This window comes from Zea mays, chromosome 8, assembly GCF_902167145.1.
Source record: "Zea mays cultivar B73 chromosome 8, Zm-B73-REFERENCE-NAM-5.0, whole genome shotgun sequence".
In the NCBI taxonomy this organism is placed as follows: Eukaryota; Viridiplantae; Streptophyta; class Magnoliopsida; order Poales; family Poaceae; genus Zea; species Zea mays.
This window is the reverse complement of record NC_050103.1, coordinates 75,912,451-75,939,366: the sequence shown is the minus strand read 5'-3', so window position 1 is coordinate 75,939,366 and position 26,916 is coordinate 75,912,451. Positions and strand designations below refer to the sequence as shown.

General features: G+C 43.3%; 1 protein-coding gene across 8 annotated transcripts; it reads right to left on the bottom strand.

Annotated features, from left to right (window-relative positions):
• Positions 1 to 1,421: 1,421 nt before the first annotated feature.
• Positions 1,422 to 11,600, bottom strand: LOC100280182 (Putative DUF1296 domain containing family protein). Of its 8 annotated transcripts, none has more exons than XM_008656629.3 (10): positions 11,023 to 11,600; positions 9,329 to 9,372; positions 8,718 to 8,805; positions 8,488 to 8,608; positions 5,743 to 6,344; positions 4,859 to 5,114; positions 4,504 to 4,783; positions 3,979 to 4,128; positions 2,210 to 2,695; positions 1,422 to 2,130 (listed from the first exon to the last, which is right to left on the bottom strand). In XM_008656629.3, exons 1-10 carry the CDS (start codon positions 11,225 to 11,227, stop codon positions 1,882 to 1,884), a joined length of 2,481 nt encoding a protein of 826 aa, XP_008654851.1. In that variant the 5' UTR covers positions 11,228 to 11,600; the 3' UTR covers positions 1,422 to 1,881.
• Between the last annotated feature and the right edge of the window lie 15,316 nt (positions 11,601 to 26,916).

The window sequence follows — 26,916 nt, the reverse complement described above, 5'->3', positions numbered from 1 at the left end:
CACCACGGATACACTACTCCTCTACATACACCATGTTCGAGAACACTCACAACGTCAGCAACGGTCGTCGTCCCAGTGCACAAGAATTCATGGCCGGTCAGTAGCGACTTACGTGGCAGGTTGGGCTTTAGGTGGACGATGAGCTGGACAGCGTGATGACGTCGTCATCTGATGCAGTGCTCAGAACAACCCAAGAGTCGCCGACGTTGGCGACGACCATGAGGTCCCCTGCTTGACGATAGACAGTGCGGTACAGCCGCTCTGAACCGCATCCAAGCGGCAATGGCGCCGGAGCTTGTCGTACACAGCGATGCATGCGGCCACGTAGGACTACTTTTAGAGGTCGAACTAGTAGTCGTCAAGCTTCTTCTCATCATCAATGAGTGACGACAACACGAGCGTCTCCTGCTAGTGGTGTTTGTTCGGGGTTTCCAAGTATGAAACATGGATTCATTCTTGACGTTGGTTTATGAAAATGACTCACAAGTCAGATTCATGGAAAAAAATATTACGAAGAATAAATGTCACACATTCAAAAAAAAAAGGAATTTAAGTTGACAACATTAATCAAACAAAAGAAATTGCATGCAAGGCTCTTCTTTAAATACTAGTCCCTCCATCCAAACATATAATTAAAGAATCTCGGTGATACTTATCTACTACTACGCATTGTGCAAGAGTAGCAGCTGAGCTTGAGAGATGTAATATATATTTTTACTGTCATAAATATAGACATAAACACACATGTGGTGTAGCGGTAGCTACTGCTCGTATTTGCGGTCACGGGTTTGAATCCCCTTGGGACCATGTTTATTTTTTTAATTTTTTAGCTAGATGTGGGTTTTACAGGGAAATGAGAATGAGCTTTGCGGGAAGAGAGAAACGGGAAAGACATGACAAGGAATGAGAATGACATATCAGAGTATGGTGGTAGAACATGAAAATGGGTTGTGCGGGGAGGGATGAATAAAAAAGATAGAATAAGGAATGTGAATGACAGAACTGTGATTGATGGCAGAACATGAAATGTAGCCCTGCAGAGTAAAGATTATTTTAGCGCTCTTTTCGAGATGCTCTTAAAAATCGTGTCATAATCTCTTTTTAGGGCTATTTGGTAACATCATTTTTCTAAGGAATTTTTATTTTTTAAAAAGAAATTAGTTCATTTTTCCTTGGAAAGGAAAAATAAGAATCACTTAAAAATATGGTTTCCAAACTAGCCTTAATTTTTTTTATAACACTGAGCCACTGTAATATTTGCAAGATAACCAAACAATTTGACCAAATCAATCAATATAATGAGAGCTATTTACATACTTCAGCGAATAATCAACATTTGGCTGGCAAATGTGTGCTGCAATCTCTCTTTTTTATGCATTCAATGTTCAAATACAACGATACATCTCATCAGACAAGGCACAGGTTGGGAAATTCTCATCCATCAAATAACCATCTCAATCATAAAATTTAAGCGAGGCAGGCGCAATACTGGTGATGCAAAGACAACAGACTATCTTTCACTCCCCTCGGGGAACTAATGGTGCTGATGTGTTAGATATTCCGGTTTTATTGTCACAAGATATGCAAACGACAAAAAAAGGGGGGAAATAGAACGAAAAACGACCGGCCCTTTCCCTATCAGAATTTGAATGAACAGATCCAGCTACATTTTTGGCCATATCCTACAAACCCTACAGGTGGAACATGCTCCAACATATATCTCTTGCGCCTCTCAAAATGTCACGACAGTAACTCATGCACACGCAGCTGGTATCCGCGTGCCTGGATCAGGCCACAGGCATTTGCATGGCCTCTGGCGTTTGCGCACACAACAACAAGACCGTCTTCCACAGATGTTGATAAGGGGGGTGGTCGGGTGGATCAGTAGCTGTTTGGCCACATCTGGTTAGCCTGAGCAGCACCACTTAGGTTACTATCGCTAGGATTTCGGTGTTCGGGGCCCAGGCCCGGCTGTGACTGCCCTAGAGCAGAGCCATATTGTGAAGGTAGCTGGCCCTGCCGAAGGCCGGTCTGATGACTCTGCCCTTGATAGCCATACATGGTACTGGCTGCAAGTGGGGGCATCCCTCGTGAACCAGCTCCATGCATCCACATTGCAGGGTTCTCGTTCTGTCGGCAGCAGACAGAAAGTTAGTGATCATACAATTCGCCAGCCTCGTACGGAAAGCGCAGGCGCCATGTAGTTTACCTGCTGAAGACAAACAAACTGGTTTCCATCTTCCAAATGTGACGGGACCGTTCCATCAAACCCAAGAGTTGCGGTTGCCGACGTTGTACTTTGGTTCAGAGGGAAATTTCCAGGCATGTTGTTTGCAGTTCCAAAGCCCCCGACATAGCTTGAGAGCAAAGAGCCTGGCTGTGGTAAGCTAGCAAGGGCAATGTTGCTTTTGTACTGCGGCAGAGGGTATTTCACACTTGAGTTGGGAACTGCTGCTGCTGCTTGGTGGAGGAACATGCCACTGTTCATGTATGGTTGCTGAAAAGCAGCAGGTGGGAGATATGCATAGCTTGGTGGAAGAGATGGATAGCCAATCATGCTTGCGTATCCAAGAGGAAGGGTTGTTTGAGCATAGGGATGAAGAAGATGCTGAGGGAGTGGAGGCCCTGGAGCAATGCTGGTGCTTGGCTGAGATTGAGTCAATTGAGGGTTGGGTAAACCAACTGGATTGGCATTCTGCGAGAATCAAACACACAACAAGAATTGTGCCATGTATACATCAGATCCAAGAAAAATATAAACTAGGAAAACTACATGAATATGTCCATTAGGCAAAGACAACTAACTACAAGTTTTAAATGGAAAATAAGGTGTAAGTAACGTTTTGGCACAACTTGCAGGGACCAATCACTAAAGCAGTCAGTAGCAGAATCATCACTGGAATTAACATAAGTGTAGTAGTGTAAACAATAGTGTTACCGAATGGAAATTTTAACCCTACGAAATCTTCTTTTAAAAAAACAGAGATGGAAATCAGAGAAAACACAACAGATGCATAAAGATGAAACTCAAGTCCCTCCAAAGTTCAAACTGGAGACCGTGGTAGTTCCAGTTTCCACAATAATAGGAGACTAAAAAAGTACAATGTAGCCGGGTTCATTATAAGGATTTGTCCAAATATAAATCACATTTGAAGACTGCTAGTTTACTACCCAGCTTGCTCATAATGACATGGTGCAGTTAGCATAAACCAAATCACAATCTAGCAGGTTAAGAAAAAGAACTATACCATTTTTGAAAATTTCATGAGCATAACATTCATCATTTACATGTAGCATGATAAATTACAAATAATCACAAACAAATAGCAAGCTAACAAAAAATCTTATGCATCGCTTCCTCATCTTTCACCAAAAACTGCAAAGGAAGTTTGTCATTCTAGCAGGTTCCACATTCTTAACACTTATCTTTTACATGTACGATGGTAAGTTCTATTGGAAACCCTAACCCTAACAGGGGTTGGGTGATCTATTAATAGACTTGAGTAAACTGGGCCAGACCCATTACAGAGGGGTGAGACAGTAATTACACGGGAAAAACCCCAAACCCTAATCCGGTATTCTAACAAGTTCAAATATTAGAAAATAATCGGTCAGCTAGAAACATAACAAAATAGTATGCATCGTATCCTCGTATTTCACCATAAACTGCAGATGTTCCACATATGCAAATCTTAGGACTATTGACAACCTATACAACAAGATAAAAAGGCTCGTTGTCTAAAGCAAACATGAGCCTCATTTATGACATTTAGTTTGTCAACAACAAATGAAATATATGCTGCCCTTTCAAGACCGTAATCATAGCAGATCAGATTACCTAGCAACATCAAGTACTTATAGGCAACATAACTAACAAGTAACAAGACAGAAGTTGGCAAGAAAGGGAGAAATACATTGTTGTTTCACTGAAAAGCACAGACGGAGTTGAAATTGCATGATTCAGTGGAATGTTCATACCTCTTGGGGCTGCGTAGAAACAGTTGCACTGCTCATGGATGATGACGTTGTACCATGCATAATAGGAGGATTAGTGAGCAATAGTGAGAATGCTGGATCAAATTCGCGCAATGGTGGAATTGCTGGTGACATGAGACCATTTTGTATTTGCTGCAGACACACACAATAATAAAGCAGCTGTTAGTTGCAGACACACACAATAATAAAGCAGCTGTTAGTTGGACATACACAACAATCAAACAGCTGTTAATTGCAGACAGACAAAAATTAAACAGCCGTAAGTAAAGAACATTAATGCAAAGTAAAATAACAATAATAATAGCACATGAACTGCAAAAGGGGAAATTAGATACAGTTTTCTTTTTTTTCAAAGAGCCAATGTGCCTTCAAATAGTAAAATAAGCGAGCTATGTCAAACTATATAAACAAAATAGCAACTGCAGCTTAATTTGCATATACACAATTGCATAGAAATTCGCAATATATCACTGCAATTGGAATTAGGATGACACATGGGTATTGTACCATGAAGCTTGGGAGAGGAGAAATGCTCTGGAATTGTCGATTTTCCTGTAGATAACTCTGTGAAGTAGAATCTTGCAGCGCTGCACTTGAAGTTGCATAATCTGGGGGTGATGATAGGTTGTATTCCGTATTGCTCGTGACATCCAGGAAATTGGATCTAGTGACTTCAGATTGCTGTACTGATGTAATATCAAGATTCTCTACATTGCTGTTTGACGTAGAAGTAACATATTCATTAGCAGCAGGCGCTAATGTTACCTTGCTTTCATCGTCATGGATTCTGAAGATAAAGGGTTTATAAGAGATACATGATAAAAATAGAGTGCATAAAATAAAAGAAAAAGAAGGAACATGCCTGCCCTCTGATTGGTCATAATCATCGTCAGGAATTGTTACGATATCCCCATGACTCTCAAGAGGTTTTGTTGTCAAGGACGCATCAAGTGTTCCATACACAAAACTACCAAATGTCAAGTGCGCACAATCAGCGTTTGAAACCTGAAGATGGCCAGGGATTATTACAGCCGGATTCTCATCAGACAATTTTGGTCCATCAAGCAGAGTCAAATGATCAAATTGTGTTGTCGTTGTAGACACATCTCCATTCAGATCTGCTATCAAATAGGTAAACGGTAATACAAAATGAGAAACTTGATGAATGCCTCCAGGAACCTCATCTCACACCAAAACACAATAGATGTCCCATCATCCCATCTTAGTTAAAATGGGCACAATAGGTAACAGGTAAAATAGTAAAAGGGTGGCCACATTGTGGTGTGAATGTGTGATAGCCACATAGGGGTATGGATGTGTGATGTCCACATAGGTATTGTTTTCAAGTCGGGCAACTTGCTAGTCGTTCTGGCCTACCGACTTGGGCAATTAATTACGACTAGTTGGACGACTTGGACAATTAATCGTGATTGGTCCAAACAGACTTGGACGAAGCGACACGATTAATCGGACGACTTGAAACAACTATGAATGTGTGATGGCACATAGGGCCATAGGGGTGTGAATGTGTAAGGACCACATAGGAGTGTGAATGTGTGAGGACCACATAGGGATGTGAATATGTGATAGCCACATAGGGAAACAAAAAAAAGATCCACATAATAAGTAAACTAAAGCACTTACAACTTAATTTACTTATTAGTAAGTAGGGTCATCAGAATCATATAGGTTGAACAACAACATGCAGAAATACAGGGAAGACAAACAATGCTTATTTTGCCTTACTTAGATTGTGTTCAAATGAAAGAGCATCGAGCTGAAAGTCATCTGTTTTCTCCATCGAGCCTTCATCCAGATGACTGACAAGTTCAGTATATTCTGAATGTATACCTTTACCAGAAGCAGAAACTTGTCCAGGAGTCGTCAAGCTTTCTGTATTGCCCTCTTCCAAATTTGTGTCTTTTTCAACGTCATCTTCATTGGCATCTGGCGTTGATGAACCTTGCATGTTAGCACTCATGGAAGGGGCTTCAACATCTGTTCCCTCTGCTGAAGGTAACATATCAAGTGAGGAAGCATCTTTAGATACAGAGTGCACCTCATCGGCAACATTTGGCAATTTATCTGCTGCACCATGGCCTACTTCTGATGCAAATACAGTTTGGTTGTATTCATTGGGCGCAAGATTTGGTGTATTGGGAATGGCTGAATCACCAATAGCTGGCATGACAATGCTACTTGCAACAGATCTGCTCCCAACTTTAGCTTGAGGCCGGCCCATCTTCACTATTTCAGCCATGGAAGGGCGACCTGGAACACCACCCCAACCATGTTTCACTTGAGATGGAGGCTGGAAAGTGTTCTTAGCATCAGCCTGGGCAACATTGCTGCAAACATAATAAGCCTAAAAAAATTAGGAAGCCTGCCTAGGAAACCTTGAAGCTACATTTACAAATTACCAGATGAAGTGAACATATTTAATTTGCATGAGCGAAGCTATACATTGTCAAAGTTAAAGAGAGTGGCAGTTTGCCCTGGAAAATGGTTAGTGAATAATATAAACAGTGCAAAAATACAGAACAGAATCACAGATGATGCAAAAATGAAGAAAACAAAGTATATGAAACTCTGAGACTGCAAAAGATGATCCCTTCATAATATTCAAGCTAGAAAGTATCAGGTCCTTCAATGCCGTAACAAGTTACTTGTAGAGAAGGACATCAGAACAATATCACAATAAACTTTTTCTACCATTCCCTTCTCTAGCATTATGGTAGTGAAACATAAAGGGGCAGACCCAGTGCCGGAAGCTCCCACATGAGTGGGGCCTAGGGAAGGGATAAACCGAGGCAAACCTTTCCCCTGTAAATATGGAGAGGCTGCTTCAAACCCGTGACCTGGTGACTCGGCAAGATAGCTGTCACCACTGCACTAGGTCTACCCTTCATGTTAGTGAAACATAAGAAAAAATATATAATGGCACTTAACCCAAGTTTAGCGATAGAATTACTACTGTAATTTTCGCGTGATAGATTAAATGCTTCAATTGCATGCTATCTAGGATGACAAGTAAAAACAACAATTATGTTCTGGTTTATCAAAAACTACTCCACAGTCCAAACTGCTCTGTAGGACCTACATTTGACTTATATGATCTGTGGTATCCACCTTTGAACATGTGTCTCATAAAGAGAACGCTATGGGTTATAGCCATTAAAAAACTCGACCTAGGGGGGAGACGGACCCTAGGCATTGTTATGAAGAGAAGACCTTTTCAAGCAAGTCGAGAAAACCCCCCGAACCTCTGCCTCACCAATATGGCAATACACGACGATATGGGCATGTTTGGTTGGCTTCTCTTCGTAGCCTGGCTGCATGAGCTAGGCCGGCGGGAGCCTGGCTCCAGAGATGCGACCAATTTGCTCGCGCCTACAGAGCCTGGCCCAGGGTGCTTTGAGTATCATGTGAGCCTGGCTCCACATCTGCACGCAGGTAACCAAACACACACCTCGCACGAGTAGAGCCTGGTTGACAACAACCAAACACCAGCTCATTGCAACCCACGATGCAAGCACCACATGCAACCAAACACACGGGTTGTAGCCCATGTGAGAACGATCACGACCAGGATCAGGCATTAGACACAAGCTTTTGTGTGGGAAGGTTTTTTTAACCCCAGCCCAAAATTTGCTCCCACAGAAGTTAAATCAGAAAATGAAGAATGTTATTTGACCTGCGGAGGTGAGACATCCCCTGAATATTGTTATAAAGATAGGACCTTCTCATGCAGGTCGAGAAAACTCCCGAACCCCTACCTCATCCATACAGGACCTGAAGAGCGCTAAGATCATTTAACCAATTCAGCTGGAGGCCCTTTCATGACTATAGCCATCAAGATCAAAGATCTAAATGTGAGTTTCTTCCTTCGTTCGTCTCCCATCCGCACCCGCTCGTGTGCCCCGCGTGCCTGCGAGTGAGGCCGACTGCCCTGAGGGCCCCGTGTCGCCCATCCATTCCCATCTGTGCGTCCCGCACGCCTGCGCGTGAGGCTGACTGCCCTGCAGGCCCCGCGTCCCGCGTCAAATAGCAAAAAAGGGACGGGGTGGGAGATTCAAACCCGCGACCAGTCACTATGAGAGTTGTGTCTCTACCACTGCAGCCGAAGTCAGAAGTTCATTTGTGTTATACAAATGAATAGATGTTGTATATATAGTTATATACAAGGTCTACATATAAGATATATAGAAGTTGTGGCAATGTACGGGTAACTAACTAGTAAATAAGTACGAGGGAATAACTAAAACTAATGCAACAATTTCAATGACTACAATACCAGTCTGGAGTAAGTTAGATAAGACTAGCTATGAAACCCAAAACGAGTTACAAGCACAAGAGAGAAACAAATGAAGAAAAGGGCAACAGTGAGATATGAGAGAAGACATTGACTTGAAACGATGAAAATGGTAAACATTAACAAAACAATCAATATATAGCTAAAAATCCGATATGGAACCAATAAGTAGCACATACCCAGTAGCAGAAAATGTTTCTGAAGTGGCACTTGTGTTGACATCTAAGGCTGACGAGTTTATTGAAGCATGTAACTCTGGTTCTTTTTTGGCAGGGCCTTTGAAACCGCCTATAGAGTTTGCTGACATGAAGAGGGAAACAGTAAAGTGAGAGCACCGGTTAGACTAAGGAAGCTACAAATCATACATTGTTATAACACAAAACTACAAAATGGCAATGCAGAATGGCACCTCTCCCACTTCGATCTGAACCAGCCTTATATCCTCCATATATAGATTTCTGGAATGGACGAGGCCTTGTTTCCTGATTAACTTTAGTCTACAAATAAGAGAGTTTGTAAGGGGAATAATAGAAAACCTGGAGACATGGATTGACTCAGATCAAAATGCCACTATGCATCAAAGATCACAGAAAAGGGTCTTTGAGTGTAATAACATAGTACCCAAAGAAAGGCATATCAGTGCATGAATCTATTTGAAAGCAAGTACAATGGAATGCAACTGCTCAGTTAACAGTAGTATGCTGATTCTTCATCAAGAAAGAATGGCACCATACAGCAACATGACATATCAGCCAGTCCATCGCATGGTAAGAACTGAAGCCTATTATTCAGTGCAAAATTGCACAATCAATAACCTTAAACTCAAATTGCGATAAAAAGGAAAAACTCAGGAAAGAAAAGCTAACACTAAACCTATAATCAATGCAAGTGTGCATAATCAATGACCCTATACTCACATTGCAGTAAAAAAGAAACTCTCAAACAAAAATCGAAGAATAAAAAGCAAATAATGAACCTATAGAAAACCTGGGGACATAAGGAATTCATGCATCTACTAACCTCCTTTTTCTTATCCCGCTTTCTTCTCACCTCATGAAAAGTATCTGGATAGACAAGAATAAAAAATAAAGTTAGATTAATCATAAGCAATCCCCGCCAGAGAAAATCATAAGCAAACATTTAAGATCTCCAATGATCTAGAGATGCTATCCTATGCTTCATTTATTAGGAATACATAAGCCATAAAAGTAGTGATTTATTTCCAGCAGAGAAAATATCAGATGGGTAAGCAAGGGTTAGATGGTGCTTTAGAATAGGACCAAACACAAAAAAAATGAATGAGAAGGACTAATGGAAGGCTTTCATAACTTTGAAACAACCTTTGGTAACTGGCACCCAAGCAACCCTACACTGAAATTACTGAAAGTTCTACTTTCCAACAAATATTCGCTACATGGTACACATCAATTTACAAGAAAATAGATAATGGCGAAAGGGCCTTTGGCGTAACGGTTAAGGCTTTCGAGTAGCACCTCTAGGTCCCGGATTCGATCCCCCTCGGTGGCAAATTTCAGGCTTGGTTAAAAAAAATCTCCTCGTTGTGCCCCGCCCGCTCTCGGGGAACGGAATCTTGCACGCCACCCTTTGGCTGGGCCGTTGCAGCGTGGGCAGTTGATCGGCCCGTTGGTGATGGGGGGCCAGGGTTCGAGGGTTTTCTCGGCCGGGGCCATGTTTCGGTCTCTTCTTAATATAATACCGGAAGGGCGGTCTTTCTCTCCCGGACGAGTTTTTTAAGAAAATAGATAATGTGTCTATGCCAAGTTATAAACAGAGCAAACCCAGTAACAAGAAAATGGTAAGCAATACATGAGTGAGCTTAAACACGTCCTAAACTCCTAATGCTGAAGACAAAGGCATGTTTATGCTAGGCGCAACAGTTTCAGTCTATATGATATTCAATCCAACATATGGACCAGGTATCATGATCCTGCAACACAGCTGAATTACAATGGAATAGTAATCAGGACTTATGTAGGGAAATGACCCCCCCCCCCCCCCCCCCTCTTCATCTCTATTATTACACCATATGGGTGGCACAATCTGTTGCAAAAAACACATCCGTAAATGCACAAAAAAAGTTGCTCGTTGAGAAAAAAGTGTTCTCTCATCTCTATCTCTTCTCTACTATATTTAAGTGTGAATTTTTCACGCATCGTCCCCCATGGAAGAGGTTTGAACCCTGCACTTCTTGATGCAAGGCAAGAAACTTTAACCACTTCAGCTCACAACTGTTTTGTGCTATACAAATGAGAGATATAGTAAACATATAGGTATACTAATAAATTGAAAATAAAAAACATAATCAGGTTTGAATAAATATCTCATTTGAACAAAGTCTACCGTAGCAATATACGGGCAACTAACTAGTCTGAATTAAAAAGTTTAAAACTACCCACCATGCTTCACAGCCACGTTGAACCTAAAACTGGCAAGCAAATACAAGTCACAACGTACAGCATCCGCAGAACCAGACCGGATTGGCAAGCAATTCAACAGCAACCGTCCAAAATGGGGGTTACGACTTATACGACACAGACCGCGCATATCAGCGCGGCGCCAAATCACCGTGCTAAGGTGGGGAAAATCAAACCCTAACGGGCATCGCACGACAACGTCCACACTAAACAGTTGGAGCCCGCGAGGACAGAGCTAGAGCGAGGAGAGAGAGACAGGCAGCGTGTATATACCCTTACCCTGGGAGATGAGCCTCTCTACGGCTATGTCGGGGTCCATGCCGCAGTCGCAGAGGGTGGCGTAGATCTCGCCCTCCGAGCGGTCGGCCAGGATCCCCTTGAGGCTCTGCACCATCTTCCTGGAAGCAGCCGGGACCGCCGCCGCATCCGCATCCGCCCCGTCCGACGCCGCATAGGAAGGCTGCCTCCCGCCGCCGCCCCTCATGGCGCTCCCGCTCCCGCCGCAGCAGCCACCACAGGCGCCTCAGCCGGCTCCTCCTCCTCCTCCTCGAACCGGGGCGGCGACGAGCTGCGGTCGCGTCGCCGCTGCGCGCGGTGTGCGGAGCAGCAAAACCCTCGTCGCCGCCGCCTCGCTCCCCACACCCCACGCACCGCGTATTGCCTCTCAGCGGCTCAGCCACGCACGCACCGAGAGCGAGAGGGCCGGCCTCGTGTACGAGGCACGAGCTCAGCTAATAATAAACGGCCGGGAACGGGAGATGCGGTTTCCTGTCCTGCGCTGCAAAAAGAAAGAGAGTTGAAGAGCACCCTGCTCTTCCGTCTGTCATATGGGTTGCGTTGCGCGAGCTGGCGGCTTGGTGCATCCGGGCAGTTGTCTAGCTAACATGTGGTTTATATTAAAAAGATGTTTGGTTACTTTATACAAATACTTGCTTCCTGAGCTTGTGTGTTTGGTTTGGCTTTTTAACTTTGGTTTTTGCCCTCTAAAAACCAAAAGTCAAACCAAAGGGTCGGATTCAGAATGCAGCTTAATCTAAAAGCTGACTTTCTCGCAATTCAAAACTTAAAGCACCACTAGATCTACTTTTAGTGGCTTTCCGATGTAACTGTAAAAACATATATCGAAGAACTTTTAACGGCTTTTAGTGGTTTTCACCAAACGGTTTTTAGCTTTCTAACAGCTCACACCCGCAACAGCCTTTTTCACAGCTCACAGCCCACAACAGCTTTTTTCAAAGCCACAGCTCAACCAAACAGACCCTTAGTTGTTGCTCCTGCTCTGAGCGCGCTCGCAGTAGCCTAGCCCCGAGAAAATGGACGTGGGTTTCGTTTATCTGGAGTCAGGTCATAGTCATATGTTATACAGTAGATCAGTATAGGACACCAAAAGTATGGATTTGCATATGCTTAGCCTGGATAATTGGTTCTGTATCCAACCAATCAGTCCCTTAATATACATACTACCACAATATTTGTGCATTACGACGGTGCATGATTATATGAATTGTCGAAGTTATGAACCTGTAAATCAAATACTAAGGGTTTGTTTGTGGAATTATATTTTGACTTGATTAAATAATCTAAAAATTTGAACTAAGTGTTATTTAGAAATGTTAGAGTATATGATCCAGTCAGATTATAATCTCAAACAAACACTCCCTAAGCAAACTAGTTAGTTCAAAAGATTGTGATGGTCATCAAGCACCAAAATTAATATAGAAAATGGTTAAACTCTGTTTCCCTTTCAATTTTGCATGTGATGACACATTTATGCTTTAAAATAGTCGCTATATCTGTCTTAATCTATATATGGTTGAATAGTTTGAGATAAAATTTATATTAATTTTTACTTCGATCTACTTCGCAAGAATTAACATAAATACATATGCATCAAAACGAGTTCTTAACTAAGAGCTAGTTTTGCACTGTTATAGTGTTATGTATTTTTCTACCACCAAAAGGGAGATCAGGTGGATTGTTGTTAGGATGTAGGGATGCCTCGTTAGAGCTATCTGTAATTGTAGAAGGGATTATGGACTAGCTCAAGATGATCACAAAGATGCATTCTTGACTGAACTAGTGAGAGCATGCAAGCAGAACTCTCTATCAACTTTGATAGGTGAGGACTTTAATATTCTTAGAACCAGCTGTAACATCCAAAATCTTATTTTGGATTTATTAAAAAGATTTTTCTAAGTTCTAAATAAATGTCGTAAATAAGGATTTTATTAGCTTAGAAATTATTTTTTGAAAATTAAGTAAATGTCATATTATAATTTGAATTGTCAAAGTTAGATTTAGGTCTCAAAACTAGAAGTTAAAATTTAAAATCTTTTAATAAACATAAAGATTTTTAATTGTTGATATGAGTGAATTATTTTCTTCTTCTCTCTCATGAATTAAGCATCAATATTGTTCAAAATAATAAAATATTGTTGCATCATACTGGGAATATTTTGTTTGTTGCATCTAAATTAGAGCTTGAATTTCAAAACCTAGACTTAAATTGAAAATGAAAGCTAAAATAGAAAGAGAATTAAAAGAAAAGAAAAAGGGGTGAAAGACTAATGTGGGCCCGCCGAGCCCAACAGTGTTCACGCTGACTAGTGGACCACCTATCTCCCTCGCGTTCGCGAGCCTGGGCACCGTCACTAGCATGTGGGCCCCTGAAAGGGAAATGTGCCCTTGGGCCATTTCTAAGTATTTTGGTGATTTAGTGTCCAACACAAGTGCTTAAGTGATAAACTATGTCAAATGATGGATAAGGTGCAAATCAATACAAAGGTATGATTCTAGACCTAGTATATTGGTTTTTGTGTACTAACATGTTTGTCTAAGTGTTAGAATCAGAGAAAATGCAATTGAAAAAGAGTGGCTCGAAGCAGCCAAGAGTCTGCTCAGTCTGGGTGCACCGGACTGTCCGGTGCGCCAGGCTGGCATCCGTCAACTAGCTGCTCTCGGGACTTCGTCGGCGGCGTACGGCTAAAATTCACCGGACTGTCCGGTGAGCCAACAGTCGGCCGGGCCAACGGTCGGCCGCGGAATTCGCGCGCGACGCGTGGAAAGTGCCAACGGTCGGATGGGGCACCGGACTGTCCGGTGTGCACCGGACAGTGTCCGGTGCGCCAACGGCTCCAAGACTGCAACGGTCGGCTTCGCCAAATAAGGAAAGAGATCCGCACCGGACAGTGTCCGGTGGTGCACCGGACTGTCCGGTGCGCCAGGCGACAGACGGCAAGAATTGCCTTCTTGAAATGCTCTCAACGGCTCCTAGCTGCCTTGGGGCTATAAAAGGGACCCCTAGGCGCATGGAGGAGAAAAGCAAACATTCTCTAAGCATTCCTAAGCACCAAGACTTCGATTCCGCTAATTTGATTCTTTGTGATAGCAAGTAGAGCTCCATTTGAGTTGTGAACTCGCCGGGTTGTGTTGTGAGCTCTTGTTGTGACTTGTGTGCGTGTTGGTACTCTGATTTCGTGTCTTGTGTGCATTGCTCATCCCTCCCTTACTCCGTGCTTCTTTGTGAACTTTAAAGTGTAAGGGCGAGAGGCTCCAAGTTGTGGAGATTCCTCGCAAACGGGATATAGTAAACAAAGCAAAACACCGTGGTATTCAAGTGGGTCTTTGGACCGCTTGAGAGGGGTTGATTGCAACCCTCGTCCGTTGGGACGCCACAACGTGGAGTAGGCAAGTGTTGGACTTGGCCGAACCACAGGATAAACCACTGTGCCATCTCTGTGTTGATCTCTTTGTGGTCATCGTGTTGTGCAAGTTCTCCTCTCTAGCCACTTGGCTTAATTGTGCTAACTCCTAATCAAGTTTTGTGGATTAAGTTTCCGTGTTTTACAGGATCACCTATTCACCCCCCCCCCCTCTAGGTGCTCTCAATTGGTATCAGAGCCGTTCTCTTCAAGAAAGGGACTAATCGCCCGAAGAGATGGATCCTAAGGGCAAGGGGATGGTGATCAATGATAAGGAGAAGGAGTCCTTCGTCAACGATCCAAAGGAGGACAAGCCTACTGACTCAGGCTCGGGCCACAAAAGAAAAGACGGGAGGAAGAAGAAAACAAGGCGCATCAAGGAGATAGTCTACTACGACAGCGACGAATCTTCCTCCTCCCAAAAGGATGACGACAACGACTACGAGAAAAAGAAGACGATTAATTCTAACTTCTCTTTTGATTACTCTCGTATTCCTCAAAATACTAATGCTCATTTACTCTCCATTCCACTTGGTAAACCTCCTCATTTTGATGGAGAGGACTACGGATTTTGGAGTCACAAAATGTGTAGTCACTTGTTCTCTCTCCATCCAAGCATATGGGAGATAGTCGAGAGTGGAATGAAATTTGATAGTACTGATAATCCTATATTTATTATTGAGCAAATTCACAAAAATGCACAAGCTACTACTGTTCTTCTAGCATCATTGTGCAGGTATGAATACCATAAGGTGAGCGGCTTGGATAACGCCAAGCAGATTTGGGACACCCTCAAGATCTCACATGAGGGGAACGACGTCACCATGCTCACCAAGATGGAGTTGGTGGAAGGCGAACTTGGGAGATTCGCGATGATCAGGGGGGAGGAGCCAACCCAAACGTACAACAGGCTCAAGACCCTCGTCAATAAGATAAGGAGCTATGGAAGCACGCGATGGACGGACCACGACGTCGTCCGCCTAATGCTAAGGTCCTTTACTGTCCTTGATCCACATCTTGTAAACAATATTCGTGAGAATCCTAGGTACACCAAGATGTCGCCCGAAGAAATTCTTGGGAAATTTGTGAGCGGGCGGATGATGATCAAGGAGGCGAGATACGTGGATGATGCATTGAATGGCCCAATCCACGAGCCTCAAACCGTTGCTCTCAATGCGACAAGGAGCAAGGAGGCACTACCTAGTAAGGTGGCGCAAGTTGAGGCGGCCGGGCTTAATGAGGAAGAAATGGCCCTTATCATCAAGCGGTTCAAGACGACACTAAAGGGTCGCAAGGAGCACCCCAACAAGAACAAGACGAAGGGGAAGCGCTCCTGCTTCAAATGCGGTAAGATTGGTCATTTTATCGCTAATTGTCCCGATAATGATAGTGACTAGGAAAAGAAGAGTGGAAAGTGGGAAAAGAAGAAGAACTACAAGAAGGCGAAGGGCGAGGCACATCTTGGAAAGGAGTGGGATTCGGATTGCTCCTCGTCCGACTCCAACAACGAAGGATTCGCCGCCACCGCCTTCAACAAGTCATCCCTCTTCCCCAACGAGCATCACACATGCCTCATGGCAAAGGAGAAGAAGGTATGTACTCGAAACAATACTACTTATGCTTCTTCAAGCGAGGATGAGTCTAGTGATGATGATGAAATAGACTATTCATGCTTATTCAAGGGCTTAGATAGAACTAAGATTGATAAGATTAATGAATTGATTGATGCTTTGAATGATAAGAATAGATTACTGGAAAAACAAGAGGACCTTCTATATGAAGAGCATGATAAATTTGTTAGTGCACAAAATTCTCTTGCTCTAGAAGTTAAAAGGAATGAAATGCTTTCTTGTGAACTATCTACTTGTCATGAAACCATTTCTACTTTAAAAGGTGTTAATGATGATTTAAATGCTAAACTAGAAGTAGCAAATAAATCTAACTCTTGTGTAGAACATGTTATGATTTGCAATAGGTGCAAAGATGTTAATGTTGATGCTTGTAGTGAACACCTAGTTTGCATTTCTAAATTAAATGATGAAGTGGCTAGTCTTAATGCCCAACTTAAGACTAGCAAGAGTGAATTTGACAAGCTAAAATTTGCAAGGGATGCCTACACGATTGGTAGACACCCCTCAATTAAGGATGGTCTTGGCTTCAAGAGGGAAGTCAAGAACTTAACAAGCCATAAGGATTCCATATCCGCCAAGGAGAAAGGGAAGGCCCCTATGGCTAGTAGTGCTCAAAAGAACCATGCCTTCATGTATCATGATAGGAGACATCATAGAAATGTTTATAGAAGTTATGATGCTTTTGATTCTCATGCCATTGTGGCTTCTAGTTCTTCTATTATGCATGATAGAAATTTAGCTAGGAGAAATGTTATTAATCACATGCCTAGAAGAAATGTTGTTTCTAGGAAAATAATAAATGAACCTTCTACAATTTATCATGCTGGCAATGCTCCATTTGCGATTTGTAGAAAGGATAGGAAAGTGATTGCTAGGAAACTAGGGGCAAAATGCAAGGGAGATAAAACTTGCATTTGGATCCCTAAGGATATTGTCACTAACCTTGTAGGACCCAACAAGAGTTGGGTACCTAAGACCCAAGCCTAAATTTGCCTTGCAGGTTTATGCATCCGGGGGATCAAGCTGGATTATCGACAGCGGATGCACAAACCACATGACGGGGGAGAAGAAGATGTTCACCTCCTACGTCAAGAATAAAGATTCTCAAGATTCAATCATATTCGGTGACAGGAATCAAGGCAAGGTTAAAGGCTTAGGCAAGATTGCAATCTCAAATGAGCACTCTATTTCTAATGTATTCTTAGTAGAGTCGCTTGGATATAATTTGTTATCCATAAGTCAATTATGTAATATGGGATATAATTGTCTATTTACAAATGTAGATGTGTCTGTCTTTAGAAGAAGTGATGGTTCATTAACTTTTAAGGGTGTATTAGATGGCAAACTTTATTTAGTTGATTTTGCGAAAGAGGAGGTCGGTCTAGATGCATGCTTAATTGCTAAGACTAGCATGGGCTGGCTGTGGCATCGCCGCTTAGCACATGTGGGGATGAAGAACCTTCACAAGCTTCTAAAGGGAGAACACGTGATAGGTCTAACTAATGTTACTTTCGAAAAAGATAGACCTTGTGCAGCTTGTCAAGCAGGGAAACAGGTGGGAAGCTCTCATCATGCCAAAAATGTGATGACGACATCAAGACCCCTGGAGTTACTTCATATGGACCTCTTCGGACCCGTCGCCTATCTAAGCATAGGATGAAGTAAGTATGGTCTTGTTATAGTTGATGACTTTTCCCGCTTCACTTGGGTATTCTTTTTGCAGGATAAATCTGAAACCCAAGGGACCCTCAAGCGCTTCCTAAGGAGAGCTCAAAACGAGTTTGAGCTCAAGGTGAAGAAGATAAGGAGCGACAATGGGTCCGAGTTCAAGAACCTTCAAGTGGAGGAGTATCTTGAGGAGGAAGGAATCAAGCACGAGTTCTCCGCTCCCTACACACCACAGCAAAATGGTGTGGTAGAGAGGAAGAACAGGACGCTTATAGACATGGCGAGGACGATGCTTGGAGACTTCACGACCCCCGAGCGCTTTTGGTCGGAAGCCGTGAACACGGCTTACCACGCCATCAACCGGGTCTACCTTCATCGCCTCCTCAAGAAGACTTCGTATGAGCTACTAACCGGTAACTGATAGTCGCCTAGAGGGGGGTGAATAGGGCGAAACTGAAATTTACAAATATAAACACAACTACAAGCCGGGTTAGCGTTAGAAATAAAAACGAGTCCGAGAGAGAGGGTGCAAAACAAATCTCAAGCAAATAAGGAGTGTGACACAAGGATTTGTTTTACCGAGGTTCGGTTCTCGCAAACCTACTCCCCGTTGAGGTGGTCACAAAGACCGGGTCTCTTTCAACCCTTTCCCTCTCTCAAACGGTCCTTCCGACCGAGTGAGCTTCTCTTCTCAAATCAAAACCGGGAACAAAACTTCCCCGCAAGGGCCACCACACAATTGGTGCCTCTTGCCTTGATTACAATGGAGTTTTGATCACAAGAACAAGTGAGAAAGAAAAGAAGCAATCCAAGCGCAAGAGCTCAAAAGAACACGGCAAATCTCTCTCGCTAATCACTAAAGCCTTGTGTGGAATTGGAGAGGATTTGATCTCTTTGGTGTGTCTAAAATTGAATGCCTAGCTCTTGTAAGTGGTTGAGAAGTGGAAAACTTGGATGCAATGAATGGTGGGTGGTTGGGGGTATTTATAGCCCCAACCACCAAACTAGCCGTTTGGTGGGGCTGTCTGTCGCATGGTGCACCGGACAGTCCGGTGCACACCGGACATGTCCGGTGCGCCAGCCACGTCACCAAAGTCGTTGGGTTCTGACCGTTGGAGCTCTGACGCTGGGCCCGCCTGGATGTCCGGTGGTGCACCGGACATGCACTGTAGAGTGTCTGGTGCGCCAGCATGGGCGTGCCTGACTTCTGCGCGCGCTGGCGCGCATTTAATGCGTCCGCAGGTAGCCGTTGGCGCCGAAGTAGCCGTTGCCCCATTGTTACACCGGACAGTCCGGTGTACATCGGACATGTCCGGTGAATTATAGCGGAGCAGCCGTTGCAGTTTCCCGAGACTGCCAAGTTCTAGAGCCGCGTCCTCTTGGAGCACCGGACACTGTCCGGTGTACACCGGACATGTCCGGTGAATTATAGCGCGCCGGCTCTGAAAATTCTTGAGGCTGAGGAGTTCTGCGCGAGGTCCCTTGGTGCACCGGACACTGTCCGGTGGCACACCGGACAGTCCGGTGCGCCAGACCAGGGAGCCTTTCGGGATGCCTTTAGCTCTCTATTTTGAACCCAACATTGGTCTTTTTAATTGGCTTGTTGTGAACCTTTGGCACCTGTATAACTTATGCACTAGAGCAAACTAGTTAGTCCAATTATTTGTGTTGGGCAATTCAACCACCAAAATTATTTAGGAACTAGGTGTAAGCCTAATTCCCTTTCAATCTCCCCCTTTTTGGTGATTGATGCCAACACAAACCAAAGCAAATATACAAGTGCATAATTGAACTAGTTTGCATAATGTAAGTGCAAAGGTTGCTTGGAATTTAGCCAATATAAATACTTACAAGATATGCATGGATTGTTTCTTCATTTTTAACATTTTGGACCACTCTTGCACCACAGATTTTTGTTTTTGCAAATTCTTTTGTAAATCCTTTTCAAAGTTCTTTTGCAAATAGTCAAAGGTAAATGAATAAGATTTTATGAAGCATTTTCAAGATTTGAAATTTTCTCCCCCTGTTTCAAATGCTTTTCTTTTGACTAAACAAAACTCCCCCTTAATGAAATCCTCCTCTTAGTGTTCAAGAGGTAGTGTTCAAGAGGTTTTTAAGATATCAATTTTGAAAAAACTACTTTCTCCCCCTTTTGAACATAATGAGATACCAATTTGAAAATCATTAGGTGGTGTGCGGTCCTTTTGCTTTGGGCCAAATATTTTCTCCCCCTTTGGCATGAATCGCCAAAAACGGAGTCATTAGAGCCCTTTAATTACATTCTTCCCCTTTGGTTATAAATAAATGAGTGAAGATTATACCAAAGATGGAGTCCTTTTGCTTTGGATTCTCCCCCAAAAGATGGAGAGATGCGAGGAGCGACGGCAAAGGATGAGTTGCGGAGTGGAAGCCTTTGTCTTTGCCGAAGACTCCAATTCCCTTTCAATACACTTATGACTTGGTTTGAAATAGACTTGAAAAACACATTAGTCATAGCATATGAAAGAGACATGATCAAGGGTATACAAATGAGCTATGCGTGCAATTTAGCAAAAGAAATTGCGCGAATCAAGAATATTGAGCTCATGCCTAAGTTTGTTAAAGGTTTGTTCATCAAGAGGCTTGGTAAAGATATCGGCTAATTGATCTTTAGTGTTAATGTAAGAAATCTCGATATCTCCCTTTTGTTGGTGATCCCTAAGAAAATGATACCGAATGGCTATGTGTTTAGTGCGGCTATGCTCGACGGGATTATCCGCCATCTTGATTGCACTCTCATTATCACATAGCAAAGGGACTTTGGTTAATTTGTAACCATAGTCCCGCAGGGTTTGCCTCATCCAAAGCAATTGCGCGCAACAATGGCTTGCGGCAATGTACTCGGCCTCGGCGGTAGAAAGAGCTACGGAATTTTGCTTCTTTGAAGCCCAAGACACCAAGGATCTTCCCAAGAACTGGCAAGTCCCCGATGTGCTCTTTCTATTAATCTTACACCCCGCCCAATCAGCATCCAAATAACCAATCAAATCAAATGTGGATCCCTGAGGGTACCAAAGCCCAAACTTAGGAGTATAAGCCAAATATCTCAAGATTCGTTTTACGGCCGTAAGGTGAGATTCCTTAGGGTCGGATTGGAATCTTGCACACATGCAAACGGAAAGCATAATGTCCGGTCGAGATGCACATAAATAGAGTAATGAACCTATCATCGACCGGTATACCTTTTGATCGACGGATTTACCTCCCGTGTCGAGGTCGAGATGCCCATTTGTTCCCATGGGAGTCTTGATGGGCTTAGCATCCTTCATTCCAAACTTGGTTAGAATGTCTTGAGTATACTTCGTTTGGCTAATGAAGGTGCCTTCTTGGAGTTGCTTGACTTGGAATCCTAGAAAATACTGCAACTCCCCCATCATCGACATCTCGAATTTTTGTGTCATGATCCTACTAAATTCTTCACATGTAGATTCGTTAGTAGACCCAAATATAATATCATCAACATAAATTTGGCATACAAACAAATCATTGTCAAGAGTTTTAGTGAATAAAGTAGGATCGACCTTGCCGACTTTGAAGCCATTAGCTATAAGGAAATCTCTTAGGCATTCATACCATGCTCTTGGGGCTTGCTTGAGCCCATAAAGCGCCTTAGAGAGCCTATAGACATGGTTAGGGTACTTACTATCTTCAAAGCCAGGAGGTTGCTCAACGTAGACCTCTTCCTTGATTGGTCCATTGAGGAAGGCACTTTTCACGTCCATTTGATAAAGCTTAAAGCCATGGTAAGTAGCATAGGCCAATAATATGCGAATTGACTCAAGCCTAGCTACGGGTGCATAGGTTTCACCGAAATCCAAACCTTCGACTTGGGAGTATCCCTTGGCCACAAGTCGAGCTTTGTTCCTTGTCACCACACCATGCTCATCTTGTTTGTTGCGGAAGACCCATTTGATTCCTACAACATTTTGATTAGGACGTGGAACTAAATGCCATACCTCATTCCTAGTGAAGTTGTTGAGCTCCTCTTGCATCGCCACCACCCAATATGAATCTTGTAGTGCTTCCTCTACCCTGTGTGGCTCAATAGAGGAAACAAAAGAGTAATGCTCACAAAAATGTGCAACACGAGATCTAGTAGTTACCCCCTTATGAATGTCGCCGAGGATGGTGTCGACGAGGTGATCTCGTTGGATTGCTTGGTGGACTCTTGGGTGTGGCGGCCTTTGTTCTTCATCCTCCTTGTCTTGATCATTTGCATCTCCCCCTTGATCATTGTCGTCATCTTGAGGTGGCTCATTTGCTTGATCTTCTATTTCATCAACTTGAGCTTCATCCTCATTTTGAGTTGGTGGAGATGCTTGCATGGAGGAGGACGGTTGATCTTGTGCATTTGGAGGCTCTTCGGATTCCTTAGGACACACATCCCCAATGGACATGTTCCTTAGCGCGATGCATGGAGCCTCTTCATTACCTATCTCATCAAGGTCAACTTGCTCTACTTGAGAGTCGTTAGTCTCATCAAACACAACGTCACAAGAAACTTCAACTTGTCCAGTGGACTTGTTAAAGACTCTATATGCCCTTGTGTTTGAATCATATCCTAGTAAAAAGCCTTCTACTGTCTTAGGAGCAAATTTAGATTTTCTACCTCTTTTAACAAGAATAAAGCATTTGCTACCAAAGACTCTAAAATATGAAATATTGGGCTTTTTACCGGTTAGGAGTTCATAAGATGTCTTCTTGAGGATTCAGTGTAGATATAACCGGTTGATGGCGTAGCAGGCGGTGTTGACCGCCTCGGCCCAAAACCGATCCGAAGTCTTGTACTCATCAAGCATGGTCCTTGCCATGTCCAATAGAGTTCGATTCTTCCTCTCCACTACACCATTTTGTTGTGGCGTGTAGGGAGAAGGGAACTCATGCTTGATGCCCTCCTCCTCAATGAAGCCTTCGATTTGAGAGTTCTTGAACTCCGTCCCGTTGTCGCTTCTTATTTTTTTGATCCTTAAGCCGAACTCATTTTGAGCTCGTCTCAAGAATCCTTTTAAAGTCTCTTGGGTTTGAGATTTTTCCTGCAAAAAGAGTACCCAAGTGAAGCGAGAATAATCATCCACTATTACAAGACAATACTTACTCCCGCCGATGCTTATGTAAGCAATCGGGCCGAATAGATCCATGTGGAGTAGTTCAAGCGGCCTGTCGGTCGTCATGATGTTCTTGTGTGGATGATGGGCACCAACTTGCTTTCCTGCTTGGCATGCGCTACAAACCCTGTCTTTCTCAAAATGAACATTGGTTAGTCCTAAAATGTGCTCTCCCTTTAGAAGCTTATGAAGATTCTTCATCCCAACATGGGCTAGTCGGCGGTGCCAGAGCCAACCCATGTTAGTCTTAGCAATTAAGCATGTGTCGAGTTCAGCTCAATCAAAATCTACTAAGTATAGCTGACCCTCTAACACACCCTTAAATGCTATTGAATCATCACTTCTTCTAAAGACAGTGACACCTACATCAGTAAAGAGACAGTTGTAGCCCATTTTGCATAATTGAGATACAGAAAGCAAGTTGTAATCTAATGAATCTACCAGAAAAACATTGGAAATAGAATGGTCAGGTGATATAGCAATTTTACCCAATCCTTTGACCAAACCTTGATTTCCATCCCCGAAAGTGATAGCTCGTTGGGGATCTTGGTTTTTCTCGTAGGAGGAGAACATCTTCTTCTCCCCTGTCATGTGGTTTGTGCACCCGCTATCGATGATCCAACTTGAGCCCCCGGATGCATAAACCTACAAAACAAGTTTAGTTCTTGACTTTAGGTACCCAAACGGTTTTGGGTCCTTTGGCATTAGAGACAAGAACTTTGGGTACCCAAACACAAGTCTTGGAGCCCTTGTGCTTGCCCCCAACAAACTTGGCAACTATCTTGCCGGATTTGTTAGTCAAAACATATGATGCATCAAAAGTTTTAAATGAAAAGCCATGATCATTTGATGCATTAGGAGTTTTCTTCTTAGGCAACTTAGCATGGGTTGGCTGCCTAGAGCTAGATGTCTCACCCTTATACATGAAAGCATGGTTAGGGCCAGAGTGAGACTTCCTAGAATGAATTCTTCTAATTTTGTCCTCGGGATAACCGGCAGGGTATAAAATGTAACCCTCGTTATCCTGAGGCATAGGAGCCTTGCCCTTAACAAAGTTAGACAATTTTTTAGGAGGGGCACTAAGTTTGACATTGTCTCCCCTTTGGAATCCAATGCCATCCTTGATGCCAGGGCGTCTCCCATTATAAAGCATACTACGAGCAAATTTGAATTTTTCATTTTCTAAGTCATGCTCGGCAATTTTAGCATCTAATTTTGCTATATGATCATTTTGTTGTTTAATTAAAGATATGTGATCATGAATAGCATTAATATCAATATCTCTACATCTAGTACAAATAGATACATGCTCAACGATAGATGTAGGGGGTTTGCAAGATTTTAATTCTACAACCTTAGCATGTAATATATTGTTTTCACTTTTAAGGTTAGAAATAGTAACATTGCAAACATCAAAATTTTTAGCCTTATCAAGCAATTTTTCATTTTCAATCCTAAGGCTAGCAAGTGTAATATTCAATTCTTCAATCCTAGCAAGTAAATCATCATTATTATCTCTAGGATTGGAAGTTGAAACATTACAAACATGAGAATCAACCTTAGCTAACAAATTAGCATTTTCATTTCTAAGGTTGGCAATAGTGTCATGGCATGTGCTTAGCTCACTAGTTAATTTCTCACATTTTTCTACCTCTAGAGCATAATCATTCTTAACCTTAACATGTTTCTTATTTTCCTTAATTAGGAAGTCCTCTTGGGAATCCAAAAGGTCATCCTTTTCATGAATAGCACTAATTAATTCATTTAATTTTTCTTTTTGATCCATGTTAAGATTGGCAAAAAGGGTACGCAAGTTATCCTCCTCATCACTAGCATTATCATCACTAGAAGACTCATATTTAGTGGATGATTTGGATTTAACCTTCTTCCTCTTGCCGTCCTTTGCCATGAGGCACTTGTGGCCGACGTTGGGGAAGAGGAGTCCCTTGGTGACGGCGATGTTGGCGGCGTCCTCGTCATCGGAGGAGTCGGTGGAGCTCTCGTCGGAGTCCCACTCGCGGCACACGTGGGCATCGCCGCCCCTCTTCTTGTGGTACCTCTTCTTTTCTTTCCTCTTGCCCTTCTTGTCGTTATCCCTGTCACTGTCACTTGATAATGGACATTTAGCAATAAAGTGACCGGGCTTACCACACTTGTAGCAAACCTTCTTGGAACGGGATTTGTAATCCTTCCCCTTCCATTGCTTGAGGATTTGGCGAAAGCTTTTGATGATTAAAGCCATCTCCTCGTTGTCGAGCTTTGAAGCGTCGATTGGTTGTCTACTTGGTGTAGACTCCTCCTTCTTTTCCTCTGTCGCCTTGAATGCCACCGGTTGTGCTTCGGATGTGGAGGGATCATCAAGCTCGTTGATCTTCTTTGAGCCCTTGATCATACATTCAAAGCTCACAAAATTCCTGATAACTTCCTCGGGAGTCATTAGTGTGTATTTAGGATTACCACGAATTAATTGTACTTGAGTGGGGTTAAGAAAGATGAGTGATCTAAGAATAACCTTAACCACCTCGTGGTCATCCCATTTCTTGCTCCCGAGGTTGCGCACTTGGTTCACCAAGGTCTTGAGCCGGTTGTACATATCTTGTGGCTCCTCCCCTTGGCAAAGACGGAAGCGACCGAGCTCCCCCTCGATCGTTTCCCGCTTGGTGATCTTGGTGAGTTCATCACCCTCGTGCGCGGTCTTGAGTAGATCCCAAATCTCCTTCGCATTCTTCAACCCTTGCACCTTGTTATATTCCTCTCTACTTAGAGAGGCGAGGAGTATGGTTGTGGCTTGGGAGTTGAAGTGCTCGATTTGGGCTACTTCATCCTCATCATAGTTTTCATCCCCTACGAATGGTACCTGTGCACCAAACTCAACAACATCCCATATACTTTTGTGGAGCGAGGTTAGATGAAATCGCATTAAATCACTCCACCTAGCGTAATCTTCACCATCAAAAGTTGGTGGTTTGCCTAATGGGACGGAAAGTAAAGGTGTATGTTTAGAAATGCGAGGGTAGCGTAGGGGAATCTTACTATACTTCTTATGCTCTTGGCGCTTAGAAGTGACGGATGCCGCGTCGGAGCCGGAGGTGGATGCCGATGAAGAGTCGGTCTCGTAGTAGACCACCTTCCTCATCCTCTTTTTCTTGTCCCCACTCCGATGCGGCTTGTGGGAAGAGGATTTCTCCTTCTTCTCTTTGTGGTGTGAAGAAGATTTCTTCTCCTTCCATTTGGAGGAGTCCTTCTTCTTCTCCTTCCTCTTGGTGCGGGACTCTTCCGATGAAGTGCTCCCGTGGCTTGTAGTGGGCTTTTCGCCGGTCTCCATCTCCTTCTTGGCGTGATCTCCCGACATCACTTCGAGCGGTTAGGTTCTAATGAAGCATCGGGCTCTAATACCAAATGATAGTCGCCTAGAGGGGGGTGAATAGGGCGAAACTGAAATTTACAAATATAAACACAACTACAAGCCGGGTTAGCGTTAGAAATAAAAACGAGTCCGCGAGAGAGGGTGCAAAACAAATCTCAAGCAAATAAGGAGTGTGACACAAGGATTTGTTTTACCGAGGTTCGGTTCTCGCAAACCTACTCCCCGTTGAGGTGGTCACAAAGACCGGGTCTCTTTCAACCCTTTCCCTCTCTCAAACGGTCCTTCCGACCGAGTGAGCTTCTCTTCTCAAATCAAAACCGGGAACAAAACTTCCCCGCAAGGGCCACCACACAATTGGTGCCTCTTGCCTTGATTACAATGGAGTTTTGATCACAAGAACAAGTGAGAAAGAAAAGAAGCAATCCAAGCGCAAGAGCTCAAAAGAACACGGCAAATCTCTCTCGCTAATCACTAAAGCCTTGTGTGGAATTGGAGAGGATTTGATCTCTTTGGTGTGTCTAAAATTGAATGCCTAGCTCTTGTAAGTGGTTGAGAAGTGGAAAACTTGGATGCAATGAATGGTGGGTGGTTGGGGGTATTTATAGCCCCAACCACCAAACTAGCCGTTTGGTGGGGCTGTCTGTCGCATTGTGCACCGGACA

Coding starts and splice junctions, on each gene's coding strand:
- LOC100280182 (XM_008656629.3), bottom strand. CDS start 11,227: ATGAGGGGCGGCGGCGGGAGGCAGCCTTCCTATGCGGCGTCGGACGGG. Junction 8,609..8,717: donor TTCAGATCGAAGTGGGAGAG/GTGCCATTCTGC, acceptor TCTTCATGTCAG/CAAACTCTATAGGCGGTTTC. Junction 2,696..3,978: donor TTTCTACGCAGCCCCAAGAG/GTATGAACATTC, acceptor TGATTCTCGCAG/AATGCCAATCCAGTTGGTTT.